General features: G+C 41.9%; 2 protein-coding genes across 6 annotated transcripts in view; one reads left to right on the top strand and one right to left on the bottom strand.

The window, feature by feature from the left end:
• Extl2 (exostosin-like glycosyltransferase 2) overlaps nt 1-4,474 on the bottom strand; it is a 29,768-nt gene extending 25,294 nt beyond the window's left edge. Inside the window, exons 1-2 of one of the 5 annotated variants that reach the window (XM_013031421.1) lie at nt 3,967-4,474; nt 1,553-1,643 (exon numbers count right to left, since the gene is read on the bottom strand). The gene's annotated coding sequence lies outside the window, so the exon portion shown is untranslated. Of the gene's footprint in view, nt 1-1,552; nt 1,644-2,108; nt 2,322-3,966 lie in introns of those variants that run through there. The other 4 variants (XM_013031420.1, XM_013031419.1, XM_013031423.1 and 1 more) reach the window with 4 other exon arrangements.
• Slc30a7 (solute carrier family 30 (zinc transporter), member 7) overlaps nt 3,274-14,071 on the top strand; it is a 55,299-nt gene continuing 44,501 nt past the window's right edge. Inside the window, exons 1-5 of the mRNA XM_013031417.1 lie at nt 3,274-3,534; nt 3,750-3,851; nt 7,702-7,815; nt 11,953-12,040; nt 12,687-12,813. Of these exons, the coding sequence (XP_012886871.1) occupies nt 3,455-3,534; nt 3,750-3,851; nt 7,702-7,815; nt 11,953-12,040; nt 12,687-12,813 (511 nt within the window). The 5' untranslated portion in view covers nt 3,274-3,454. The remainder of the gene's footprint in view (nt 3,535-3,749; nt 3,852-7,701; nt 7,816-11,952; nt 12,041-12,686; nt 12,814-14,071) is intronic.

The following is a 14,071-nucleotide window of genomic DNA, read 5'->3' as shown; positions in this document are numbered from 1 at the left end:
GTACTCTTATTTACTACCACAATTCCTTTTTATACCAGCAGCAATCCACAGGCATTCAACTGGAAGAATTAAAATAAGCCCCCCATCCCCTCCAAGGAAAAACTGCAGGGTCTAAAACAGGGTTGTAGATAAATAAATGACAGGGTGGAATCCTTTCCATTCTTGCTGACCATTGCTAAAAGGAGCTGGATTTTTTTTTTTTAAATCCATGTAGTGTATTTGCAGCAATAGATGATATCAAAATATTTAAAACTTCAAAATAGAATACATTTACTAGTTTCTGCATCTATTTAGTTTATACTTTGACAAACCCACTTCATCTTGTAACCTATGAAAGAAATGAGAATTCTGACTAGAGTCTTCCAAGATACTTTATTGATTAAAGAATGGCAAGATAATTACCACCAAAATAGTGTTGAAGAATCAATTCTGGTTTTCCAAGGTCACGCTTTTTCATGGTAAAAATTATTGCAAATGGGCTGGGAAGTTGGCTCAGTGGTAGAGTGCTTGCCTCCCATGCATAAGGCCCTAGGTTTGATTCCTCAGCACCACAGAAAAAAGCTGGAAGTGGCGCTGTGGCTCAAGTGGTAGGGTGCTAGCCTTGAGCTGAAGAGCTAAGGGACAGTGTCTAGGCCCAGAGTTCAGCCCGCACAACAGGCCCCCCCCCCCGCCTCCCCCCAAAAATCATTGTAGAGGCAAAGGAATGAATTAGTATTTTCAGAAAAACTCATTCAGTGTCAGACTCCTCTACCTCCCTTTCTTCACATTTTTCATTATAAAATATTTCCAGGGAAACAATTTCAGCTTAGTTAGCTTTATGGTCCCAGTACCCAGCCCTACATATGGTAAATATTCATTGAATGACTGGATGAATCCCACTTAGACATGACAACATGTATAGGTTAACATGTATGGGACAAGTTAGTTTTTCAAGATGTAAATGTGAAGCACAGCAGAAAAATTTTGCTCACAGAACTTTTCCTGATTTAAACATGTTATGAACAAAAGTGCCTTCAGTGTTAAGTACTGGTGGTCGTCGTTCATGTCCATTAATCCTAGCTACTTAGGAGGCTGAGATAGGAGGCTTGAGGTTGGAAGCCAGCCTAGTCAAGAAAGTCCACAAAAATCTTATCTCCAAAAGAAATTAGATGTGTGAAGCTGCGGCTCAAGTGCTAAAGCATCAGCCTTGAACAGAACAAGCTAAGGGACAGTGCCCAGGTGTTGAGTTCATTGTTGAACTTGGTTGTTGAATGCTGTCCCAAATTTAAGAGATGTGAGCAGCACTGCTACTTTTTTAAATGAGAAGATTCTCATGGGAATCCCTATTTTTATATCTTTGGGAATGTGAAAATTTGGGAGGCTCTGGAAACTGATAAAAGGGGAAAAGTTAAACTTTGTTTTTTATTTTTCCAGTGTATTTCGAAACTATTTGGTAAAAGATAATGCAGGTTTCTCCATAAACCAGCTAAGCAAATTCAATTGGTACAAGGGAAAATACAACATTTCTTTTCAAAGGCAGGATATAAAAGCAGGTGCTCATATTGCAGCTGACCTTGATGAGTTCAGAACATGCTGGAAATCAATCGCTGGAATGTGATTATTGATATATGTTACTGCTCACATCATATGGAAATAAAGCCGTTCTGGAGGAGGAAAAAAAAATCCAACTGTAATGGAAATACTTCTCATTAAACTACCTTGTCTGCATCTCCTTAAGGGTTTTCCCAGCAATGCAGTACAGTAAAATTCAAAGTCGACTGCAAAATGTGAAAGCCTTCTTTTTAAAAAAACAAACAAACCACAAAACAAGTGAATGCTGCTAAATGAAAATGATTTCTGCCCAAATTATAATGCGAAGGAAAGCAAAAACCAAGGGCTCCCCCACCCTGAACTTACACATATGCTTTCTACACAGCAGTTTTAAAACATGAACATTAAAAAAACTCCAAACCCTGCAGAGTATCTTCAAAAACCAAGCCACTGAATTACTGGACGAAGTTCCCCCAGAAATGAAGGGTAAAAGGCACACACGCTCAGCGCGGCCCCCCCCCGCGGCCCCCCACAGCCCCCCGCAGGGGAAGGCGCACGGCCCCCGGGTGTCCGCTCACCGCAGCGGGCCGCGCACTCACTCGTTCCTTCGCAGCTCCGGGACCTCCCACGGCTTCGGCGTCTGTCCGGCTTGCTTTTTTTTTTTTTTTCTTTTTCCCACCCCTTTTAAAATTTAATCTTTTTCTGGGGTTTTTTCTTCCTCTAAGCCAAGCAGCGTGGTGGTTTTATTCCGGGACCGGTCGCCGGAGAGGCGCCTCCCGCCCGCAGAGAGCGCGCGGGGACCGGAGGGGGGGGGAGGGGGGAGCGGGAGGAGGGTCCCCGGAGTGGCCACCCCCCTCCCTCCCGTGACGCTCCACTTCCTGTTACACTAAAGGTATCCCCGAGAAGCTGGGTCTTGTAGTTTCCAACCCCAGCTCCCAAACAGCCAGTCCCGCTTCACCCCCCCCATCCCACCCCACCCCTCAATTTCTCCTAGGTAACAATTTTTAATCCTGCACGTGACACACCACCTGATCACAGCCGATCGTTTCCCCCGGGAAGGCTCCCCGGAGGCGTGTGTGCCGCGATCCGGGGCGGGGAGGAGGGGAGGCCTGCTGGAGGGGGTCACCCTGGGGTTGGGGTGTATGTGGGGGTCACTCCGCCGCACCCCACGTGGCCGGCTTCTGCCGGCGTCTGCCACTGAGATCCTGGATGGTGGTGGTGGCGGCTGCCCCGGGAATGACCTGGAAGTGAAAGGGACCTTGAGGATTTGGGGGTGTCGTGGGGTTGGGAACACGGAGGAAGCAATGCGTGCACGAAGCTCAGTGCGACGGCCTCCGCGGATCCCTGCGTGAGGGAGTTCTTCTAACTACTCACTGTCACCGCACTGGTGACTCCCGAGCACAGGCAGCACAGCACGTGGCCTCTAGCCACGCTACCCAAGGGTACACTGTAGCGGGTTAAGGGAGAAAGGGCAGTACCGAGCAACTAACTGGAATCCGGGATTCCAAACCCCGCTCAGCAAGTCTCACTTCCTTGCAACCCGCCTCGGGCCACGCCCACGTCCGCAGAGGCCCCGCCCACCCCGCGAAGACGCCTCCCGTCACCGCGGAGGCCACGCCCACCGGCCTGGAAAGCAGCCACGGAGGCCCCGCCCCACGTCCCCGCCTCCCCCTTTCCCGTCCCAGGACGCGTTGCGCGTCCGAGACCGGAAGTCGGCGGGTTCCCGGGTGCGTGTCCGTGTGTGTGTGTGTGTGTGTGTGTGTGTGTGTGTGTGTCTGTGTCTCGCGGCGGCGGCGCGCGGCCTCGGCCCCCGGCCGAGCTCTCGGGGTTCCCGTCCTGAGGGGCGTCGCCCGCTGTCACTGTCACCACCCCGCGGAGCCCCTGCGGAGGGGAGCAGGCCCGGCCCTGTCGCCGGGCGGAGAAGATGCTGCCTCTGTCCATCAAGGATGACGAGTACAAACCACCCAAGTTCAATCTGTTCGGCAAGATCTCGGGCTGGTTTAGGTGCGGGGGGCTGTGCGTGCGCGGAGCGGGGTGGGGGCGGCCGCGAGGGAAGACTCCACGCCCGAGGGGGGCCCGGGGAGGCAGATGTGGAGAAGGGCGTGCTTGTCCCGTGGGGGGAGGGAGGGGAAGATCTGGAAAATGGGGGACCCTGCTTCGGTGGGGGGGGGGAGGTCGGTCCCATCACCCGCGTAATCCCCCGCCTGTGTCGTGCCCAGGTCCATCCTGTCGGACAAGACGTCTCGGAACCTGTTTTTCTTCCTGTGCCTCAACCTCTCCTTCGCTTTCGTGGAACTGCTCTACGGCATCTGGAGCAACTGGTAACCAAAGGGGAGAATGATCGGGGCGGGGGGGGGGTGCAGGCAAGGGGTGGGGGAGACCGGGCACGAGTTGCCTAGTGCCACGTAGTGCCTCGCCCGGGGAGCCCGGGCTTACCTTTGGCACCACCTCTGCTGCTGGAGCTGTCTCCTACCACCCGCACCCATCCGGCTGGCTGGGTTACATCTGTGAGGATCAAGGCCTTGTCGTGTGCTTCCTCCTTCCTCCGCTTCCTCATCTTGGCGGATGGATAAAGCCAGCTCCCCGCACCGCCTGCCTGAGTCTAGCGCACTGGGAATTCATTGGGAGAGCCCTCAGATGTCTCTTTGTGGGGAGTGGCATTTTGGATGTCTGTGTTGGCCTATCTGAGATGCTCGGTTCAGTTGGTGGCTAGGTCTTTGAGTAACCTTTGATTCTAAACGTGGATTTTGGCTTATTTGTTTATTTCTAAAGAATAACCAAATAGCTGAGAAAATGGAGGTTATTCTCTTAACTTTTCTTCTGAAACTGTCTCGTGATTTTTCTCTGGCCTCAACTATAATGGTAGAATCCCATAGAGTTTTCTAAAAACGTCTTTTGAGTTGATTTCTAGTATGGGCATTGCTTTTGTTATTGTTTTTGAAACTGCTTTGGGAAGAAGTAAATTCAGTATAAGTATGGAAGTGAAGTGTTTGCTGTGTAAGTACTTAAGGTTTTGTGAAGCTGTTCTGCTAATACCACACATTTAGCCGTACTTACACCATCTTTAGATCTTACATAGCTGAAAAAAAAAAAAATCTAATGAAAGGACCAGGCATGGTGGGTCATGCCTAGAATCCCAGCTACTCTGGAGGTGGAGATGTAGGAATATTGGTTCTAGACCAGCACGGGCAAAACTTACATAGAGATCAGTTCCATCTCTGCAATAAAATTGACTTGCTGGTATGTGTCTGTACTCTTTAGCAGAAGGAGAATTGAGGTCTGACTGGGCAAAAGCATGACACCCTGTCTGAAAATAACTAAAGCAAAGAAAGGCTGAAGGTATGGCTGAGATGGTAGAGCACATGACTAGCACAAGGTTTTTTGTTGTTGTTTGTTTTTTAAAAGGCTGGTGCTGCAGCCCAGTGTAAAGCACTCATTTAGCCTATATGCTGTTCTAGGTTTACCACCACACCTACAAAAAAATTTAATGAAAGAGAACACTCAGGATATTATTCAAAGCTTCAGGGTGAAATAGACCATGGAGACCAGATTCCAAACTATAATGTTTATGGTTTGATTTCTAATAATTAAACAGACTTAGTTTCTGTCCTTTCAGTTCTGTTTTCAGAGAAGATGGCTATCTTTGACCTTTATTTCTATTGAGATTGTACAATGATAGATGATATCACAAACTTTTGAGACATTTATAGTCTTAAAAATGCAAAAGTGAGCTTTTCAGCTCAACTGTCAGTTCATTTTTATTAAAAATAGTAGTTTAAAAAGGTAGTTTTGCCATTAGTTGGCTGTAAAAGGTACATTGGCACAATTCAGGTTTTTTATATTTTCATTCTTTTTTACTCAGTTTGCTCTGGTTGGCACTCCACCACTCGAACCAACCCCCTATCTGGGCTTTTTGCTGGTTATTTTAGAAATGGAGTCTCATTAATTTTTCTTCAAGGACTTGCCTTAAACTGCCATTCTCCACACCTTAAAACCATTTTGAACATTTTGAATACCCAGGAAGTGCACACGCATGCATATGTGTGTGTGTGTGTATAGAATCTGCAGTCACACATTGATTTTTTTAATTCCATAATTAACACCATTCAATGTATTTTACAGGTTGAAAGTACTATAGTCTAACTCATACTTAAATACTTGTATTTTAATTATGAATATGCAATATTTATAATATATTTTACATTTTCCTCTAAATTATGTCCTATTTTTGGTATATCTTCTAGTTGTATCTTGGTTATATTGTTATATCTGTACATTTGCTTTAGTTTCTTTGTATAGTAATGCATTATATTTCGTGGTGGATTTATTACCTCAGAATAAATCACGTTGTGAAGTATTTTGTTCATAGGATTCATATCTGAAGTGCTTAAACAATCTCTTTCCTGGAAAGTTAGGTGAATATACCTAATTTCTTACATATATGGCACAAGTAAGAAAAGTACTAAAACTATTACTTTCCACGTCATTTGTCAACAGATGCCATTGCATAAGGAAAATGGCAATGATAGGTAACTAGCTCTTCTGTCGTTAGATGATTGGCTCTTTTGCCTTTGAGTGACTGGTTCTGTTGTACCCTTCCAGTTTATCCTTTCATTGTGTTCAAATCCTTCAGATTTGAAATGTAATCCTGTTATTGGTCTTACCATAATCACTTAGCAGCTATTTGTCTTTTTATGCTTATGTATATGAACTTTCTTTTTTTTTTTTTTTTTGGTTGGTCATGGGGCTTGAACTCTGGGTTTGGGCTGTCCCTGTGCTCTTCAGCACAAGGAGAGCGAACTACCGCTTGAGCCACAGCGCCACTTCCTGTACATGAACTTTAATATCCACAATCACTTAGTCCCCATTTAAATTTTTATCAGTGATATGAGGCACATTGAGAAATTATTCTGACCTTTTCATAATCTGGTTGCTTTTCTTCCTCCTCTTCCTCCTGTTCTTCTGCTTCTTCCTTCTCATTTCCTTTTGTGCCAGTCCTAACACTTGAACTTAGGGTTTTAACCTTGTCCCTAAGCTTTTGTGCTCAAGACTGGTGCTCTACCATTTTAGCCACAGCTCCACTTCCAGCTGGAGATAAGGTTCTCGGAGACTTTCCTGCCTAGGCTGGCTTTGAACCTTGATCCTCAGATCTTAGCCTCCTGAGTAGCTAGGATTACAGGCATGAGCCACCAGCATCCAGCTCATAATCTAGCCTTTTATGTTATTTAGAGACTACAATTTTCAGTTCCTTTGGTTGCTTTCAATAATTCATTAATTTTTTTGTGTGACTGAATTATCTCTTTATAGGGCAACAGCTTTTAAGTTCCTTACGTTTCCATAAAGTTCCTTAGATTTCTCACCAAAATCTTTTGTTTTAGTCATTTCTGTCTTCGTCTTCATTATAGAGAAATAAAGTTCAAGGACTGAGTGCTGGTGGCTCATGCCTGCAATCCTAGTTACTCAGGAGACTGAGATCTGAGGATTATGGTTCAAAGCCAGCCCAGGTAGAAAAGTCTCCCTGAGACTCTTATCCCCAATTAACCACTCAAAAAATAGAAGTGGAGCTGTGGCTCAAAGTGGTAGAGCACACTAGCCTTAAGCAAAAGAGCTCAGGGACTGTGTCCTGCATCTGAGTTCAAGCCCCATTAACACCCTGTGAGCCCTGTATAATAGCTTGGCAGAGGCATCTCATGGCCTCTCAGGAAGGCGTTCATATACCTCATCTAACTAACCCCTTCTCCCTCTCATCTTCCCTCCATAGCCTGGTATGGATAGAGAGGAGCAGGACATCTAATAACAGCCAACTTTGGCCTTGCATTGTGTAATATCCTGGGCCTGAGTAGGGTTTAGCCTTACCCCCACTAGCCTATGGCTATGGCTCTGCCTAGACTATGGCTACCTCTTTCTTAGAGGTGGCTGACCTTTACCAGTGATGACCAGGGGGTAGATGCCTACCTTTTGCCCAGCAACAGATGGCTTTTGTTTCCTCTCCTCTCTGCTGCAGCTTTTCCTTGTGTGTGGAGTGATATCCCTCTTCTATGTCGTGATTAAATGTGGTTTTTCTGTAGGTAATTAATTTCTCACGAACAGGGACTGGACTGTAGAATTTTAGAGAAGCAGGCCTGCTGTTTTGTTTGTATTATAATCAGCTGATGTGTTTGTCTTTTGCAGCTTAGGCCTGATCTCCGACTCTTTCCACATGTTTTTCGATAGCACTGCCATTTTGGCTGGATTAGCAGCTTCTGTCATTTCAAAATGGAGAGACAATGATGCTTTCTCCTATGGGTAAGACTGGAACAGATCTTTTTTTCTTCATAGATCTTAAGGTCAATAAGTCTTTTCAGTTTGAACCTATCTGAACCCTTGTAGACCTGCTCAGGCCTTCTCTTGTTCCTTTCTACTCACCTCCCTTTCTTACCTTCATGGATTGTTTTGCCTGTTTTCAAAGAATAAAGAATTGCGATGTATAGTATATTATGTTATCTATAGTATTTTATTTCTACCTATATTATTTTGCTTGAGGAGGGTAGGCTTTTTTTCTCTTGTTCCTGTCTTCATGCACATTGTCTTTCATCTTCTTCTGAATTCTCCCTCCCTTTTCTCCCACTCTTCTCTCCTTTCTTCCCTCCCTCTTTTCCTCTCCCCTTTCTTCTCTGCATTCATGATTCCTCTTTCTCTCTTCTCCTCTCTCCCTCCCTCTCCTTCTTCTCACTGCATACCTTTTCTTTATTATTTCTTTCTCCCTGTTCTTTTCCTCTACAGTTTACCATTGTGTCTCTCATGGTGTTTCCAGTTCTCGTTCCTAAACCTTTTCTGCTTCGTGTCTTTTCTCTTACTTTCCCAGTCAATGTTTCATTTATTCACCTTCCCCCTTTTCTGTGTAGTTTTTCTGAGTCCCCCTTCTGCCATATTCATATTCCTACATATGTTGTCTCTTAAGTCTTTGGGTCTGTTTTTTTGTTTGTTTTTGGTATTGATACTAGAAGTTTGAACTCGGGGCCTTCTGCTTGCTAGACAGCCACACTATTCCCTGAGCCACATACCCCAAGCCCTTTTGCTAGTACTATTTTTCAAATAGGATTTCTTTCCTTTTTTTTTTTTTTTTTTTTGGTCTAAGCTAGCCTGGACCACAGTCCTCCTGTTATACTTCCTGCACAGCTGGGATGACAGGCACATACTTCTGCACTGTTTTTTTCTTCATTAAGATAGGGTTTTCAGAACTTTTTTATTAGACTGGCCTTGAACCAAGATCCTCCTGATACGAGCCTTCCAAGTAGCTAGGATTACATGTGTGAGCCACTGTGCCTGGCTTCTCTTTTACTTGTATTCCTTTTTCCTCACCAGCTTTGATTTTGTTCTTTAGTATGCATGCATGTGTGCATGTGCGAGCGCACACATACACACACCCACACACAAACACAAACACACAAGATTCCTGCCTTGAAGAAACTTGTAGTTTGATAGGAAAAGAGTTCTGCAAAAATCCTGTAACAGCTTCCATTGTGACAAAGTCTAAAAGAGAGAAGTGAAATTCTGTGTCAATTCCCCGTTCTGGTTACCCAAAGGGATATGGTAATTTGTAAAATAAAAAGTTAGACAAAAGAACCTATTTTACTGTCTTGTAGTATAAAATAGAAGATCCAGTATGCCTATCAATTCCCACAGCTTGAAGTAAAAAAGCTAAGGAAAATGTCCAGGCCCCGAGTTTAGACCCCTGTTCGAGTGTGTGCATCACCCCCCCCATGCGCGCGCACACACACACACACACACACATGTATATACATGTCCACATGTGTACCCATGCACACATGTGCAATACTAAATGGGCTGAGCATAGGTATAAGCTCCAGTTCAAGATGCTCATAATAGAAGAGCAACTGCAGTAGAAGAAACAGCAGGGGGCTTGGAGAACAGGCCAAGACTGCTAGTTACACAAAGTTATTTCTGTTTTGTCACACTTGTAACTTTTGAAAAGCAAATCCATATAGTAGGTAGTTAGGTGCATGTATAGATGCTCATACATGTATGTGTACATACATGTCTTATTTTGAACCTGGAGGAAGAATTTAAACATCAGCCATAATTAGGCTATAACACTTTTTGCAAATGAATATGGCTTAGTTCTAATAGTTGCTCTGTTCAAGACTTTGCAATCATGTCTAGTTTTCAAAAGCTTGTCATTTTAAGTCTACAATCAAGTATGACAAATGTATTAATTTAATAAAGCCAGGAGTCTAAGAATTTATCAGAATTTATGGAGAGTGCACTACTAATCTAGGAACTAGAAACAAAAAGTTAGCAAAAAAAATTTTGCCTTTGATCTTGAAAGTTAGTGATCTTAAGGTCTGAAGGCTTTCAATTCAGCACTAGCTACAAGACTAGGGGTAGACTAATAGAAAACGTGGGGGCTTTTTTTTTGAATAGTAAATCCTGTTATTAACTAAATTCCTCATAAGTGAAAGTTGTAGAAATCTACAAATTATTTGAACCTAAATGCACTTTTCTGTAGAAAAACAATATGCTTTGCAGTAACCTATTAATTATTTCTGAGTAGAGAAATACAGATTATGTTGAAATGTACTTAAAAGGATTAACAAAACAAATAGGATCCATTTAAAAAGTATGTTCTATTGAAAATTAACCAGACAACTTGTGGGTCAAGACAGGAGGAATAAACTGGGAGACAGTGAGGGAAGGGGTGACATTGTCCAAAAAGAAATGTACTTATGGGGCTGGGAAGGTGGCTCAGTGGTAGAGCGCTTGCCTTGCATGCATGAGGCCCTGGGTTCGATTCCTCAGCACCACATAAGCAAAAAGAAAAAAGCCGAAAGTGGCACTGTGGCTCAAGTGGTAGATTGCTAGCCTTGAGCTGAAGAGCGGAGGGACAGTGCCCAGGCCCAGAGTTCAGGACCACGACCAGACTCCCCCCCCCCCAAAAAAAAATGTACTCATTACCTGCCTTATATGATGGTAACCTCTCTGTACATCACCTGTATGATAATAACAAAAAAATAAAGAACAGTTTGTTCTCACCAGCATACACACCTGTGGTCCCAGCACTCTAGTGACTGAGGCGTGAGCCCTATAGGGAGTTCAAGTCCAGCCTAAGAATATCTTTACACAGGGCGATCTCTCTCAAAAAAAATTAGTTGTTCATTTCACTTTTAGAAACATTTTTACAGCCAGGAGCCAGTGAGTCATTCCTATGATTCTACTCAAGAGGTTGAGATCTAAAGATCAAGGTGTGAAGCCAGCTGGGGCAGGAAAGTCTTTGAGAGTTTTATCTCTAATTAACCACCAAAAAAGCCCTCAGTGGAGCTGCGCTCAAGTGGTAGAGTGCTAGTTTTGAGCGCAAAAGCCCAGGGACAGTGTTCAGGCTCTGAGTTCAAGTCCTCCCTCCCACCCCCATTTACAATAAAAATTACATTATTTAGAAGTTGACCTAGAAAACTAGCAAAACCTCCCCCCATCCCTGCCCATGCTAGTCTTGAACTAGTAATCTTCCTGTTTTGACCTCCCAAGTGCTGGGGTTACAGGTGTTGATTACAAGATTATAGGTATGAACCACCACACCTGGCCTGTAAAATCAGTTTTGATGCTCATGTTTAGGACAAGAGTGATTAAGTGATGCTAGCACACTTTGGGTAAAGTTTGAACATATAAATATTAAGCTAAAGTTGTTTCTCTGACTTTAAGCCAATATACCTTGTGGGAAAATCAAGTCTTTCTTCAATACCTCACACAGGTAGGAAGCAGAAAGGTTCAGGAGCTCACGGGAAAAGACGAGGTATTTTAAAAAAGAGTTCAATAAGAATTATGTAAAGCTAAAATTAATTCTGTAGATAATTTACGATTTTTGCTAAATTTATTAATCTTTGAGAATTAATGAAAATACTATAAATCTCAAGTTGTCCCTGAGATAATTCAGGTTACTTTTACTTGAGAGTAAAGCTCTCCTTTCTGAAGATTTAAAAGCTGAAAGGTACAGAGCAGAACACTTAAGGAGTTCTTGGGAAAGCAGTAAGTAAGTAAGTTCTGAAAGTCTCTATTTCTAGCCCATTTCTTCCATTATTTTATCTTTGGATTCTTCTTCCTTTGCCCACTCATCCTGTTCCTGTTTCTCCAGTGGCACCTTGAGATTTACCTTTCTCTGAATGGTCTTTCTAAACCTACTTACTCTAAGAAGGTCTTTTGATTGGCTTGTAGACATCTGGTGTTTTGTGCTGTTCTGCTATTAAACATAATCCATAATTCATTCTCACTAATTCCCTCAGTGTATGTAAAAGAAAATGGACTCTTTTATGAATGTGAGGACTTTGCTGGCACTTATAACTATTTGATATGGTTTAGAATGTCTAAAATAGATAAATGCATGATTTTACTTTAAAGAAATGGTTCATTTGTTTCTCTTTGCTTCTCTAGGTATGTGAGAGCGGAAGTCTTGGCTGGCTTTGTCAATGGCCTATTTCTGATCTTCACTGCTTTTTTCATTTTCTCAGAAGGAGTGGAGGTATAGTAGATAGTGATTAGAGTCAGCAAATTCTCTAATGAAAATGTTTATTCACTGAAGGCATGAAATAGAGCTCTTTTCAACTACTGTTATTTGTTGAGGACAGTCTTGGATAAGACAAAGTATTATGTGTGTACCACAGGAGCTTACAAACCATTGAAAAATTAAAATAGATGTGAAACTTCCTGCAGTGGAAAGTGTGAAATGACTGTCTTCAACACCATAGAAATAAAGATCTAACCTGGGTACTGAGGTCAGGGGGGAACTTCTCAGCTCACATAGATCTTGAGAGCTTTTCTAGCAGACCTTTAATATTTAATATTTAGTGTTGATTTTAATAATAAACAAAATGTTAAGATTTAGTGCATTTACAAAGGGCAACATTTGATGATAGCAAAGTGGAACAAGTTTATAGCCAAATAGTCACACTTGTAAATACTTATTTATTTCTCTAAGAACTACAACTGTTACTTTTTCTAAAGTCTGTGAGCACTAGTTTTATTTCTCCAAATCTTTTGTCAGTTATCTTTGAATACATTTAAATCTGAAATGATTAAAGTTTGTAATATTGCCTTATGTTTTTATCAGTTGATCCATCACAGATTATATTGATGCTGTTGTATCTGTTGTTTTATGTATTTGCCAGAGAGCCTTAGCTCCTCCAGATGTTCACCACGAGAGACTGCTGCTTGTTTCAATTCTTGGGTTCGTGGTAAATCTCATAGGAATATTTGTTTTTAAGCATGGAGGTCACGGACATTCTCATGGCTCAGGTATGATGGGTAGAACCCTTTCTCTCTTCCTTTTCATTCTTCTCCTGTCCTGATTACTTGCTTTAGAGAAATTGATCACTGTGAAAGTTTAACCATATATTGATTTTTAATAACAAATGCAGTGTGTTAAAAGACTTTCGAAGTTTCTAAGACCCCAGTCTTGCCTCTGTACAATGGTGATTTTGCTGTGGATCCCTCCAGGTATCTGCAGCTTTTCTCTCCAGAAGAGATACCATTCCTACAAAACCAAGTATTCAGGAAATACAGAACAAATGTAGTCACTAAAAATTTAGTGTGAGACAGCTATACCATATAGTGTGTTGTTGAGATCCTGCTATTTTGTGTATAGTTATTCCATTTTGTCTGGGTAAGAGGTATATAAAACTTCCTGGTGTGGTTCACTTCGATATTTTTAACCATGGTTAAAAATGGATGGATTCAGGTCACTAAATCCATATAAGTATGCCTGTGAACATAATACAAGTGTTTTTCCATATATATGCTTATTGTACCTGTTAATCACATGGAACTATTTATATTTACATTCTAGTTAATTGAAATGAAAATAAAAACTTTACCTCCTCACTTACATTTGTGACATTTAAGTCACAAATTATTTTACTTGTGACATTTAAGTGTTCAATAACCACAGGACACTACTGTGTGGACGGTGCAGATAGAGAGCTTTTCCTTATTGCAGAAAGTTCTTTGAGTACCTTATGCTACCCTGAAATATCTAAGCAAAATTGGTCAAATATAGTATTTTTGTAAACATTTTCTTTTTAATGGGCATTTGCAAACTGCCTACTGAAATGTCTATAATTCACATATACTCCAAGAAGTGAATTTACTAATTCTCCACCCATGTCAATATTTAACATTGCAAATTTAATACAGTTTTGCTGATAATTGGATAAAAATGTTTTCTAATTTTATTTCAAATTTCTCTAATCATCAGTGAAGTTAAATATCTTTCTGGCATGTTCTTTCAGGCTAGTCTTCTAGAATTTTCTACGATGTTTTTTGCTAGGGTCTATTGTCTTTTCAATCCATTTATTATATAAGTATTTTTACAACTCTCGTGCTTTGTGTTTTATATGTTGCAAATCTTTTGCTATTATATAGCTTGTCTAAATATTTAAGGGTTTGTTCTTTGAAAATAGTGTAGTTTTGTCTTAAAAGTTTTTTAAAATATATTTTATGCTTTTTTAAGGCGTTTGTTATTTCCAGGACATAAACGCAATCTTTTAAATTTTTT

Source organism: Dipodomys ordii, unplaced genomic scaffold (genome assembly GCF_000151885.1).
Source record: "Dipodomys ordii isolate 6190 unplaced genomic scaffold, Dord_2.0 Scaffold139, whole genome shotgun sequence".
Taxonomy (NCBI): domain Eukaryota; kingdom Metazoa; phylum Chordata; class Mammalia; order Rodentia; family Heteromyidae; genus Dipodomys; species Dipodomys ordii.
This window is presented reverse-complemented; position numbering and strand designations above follow the sequence as displayed.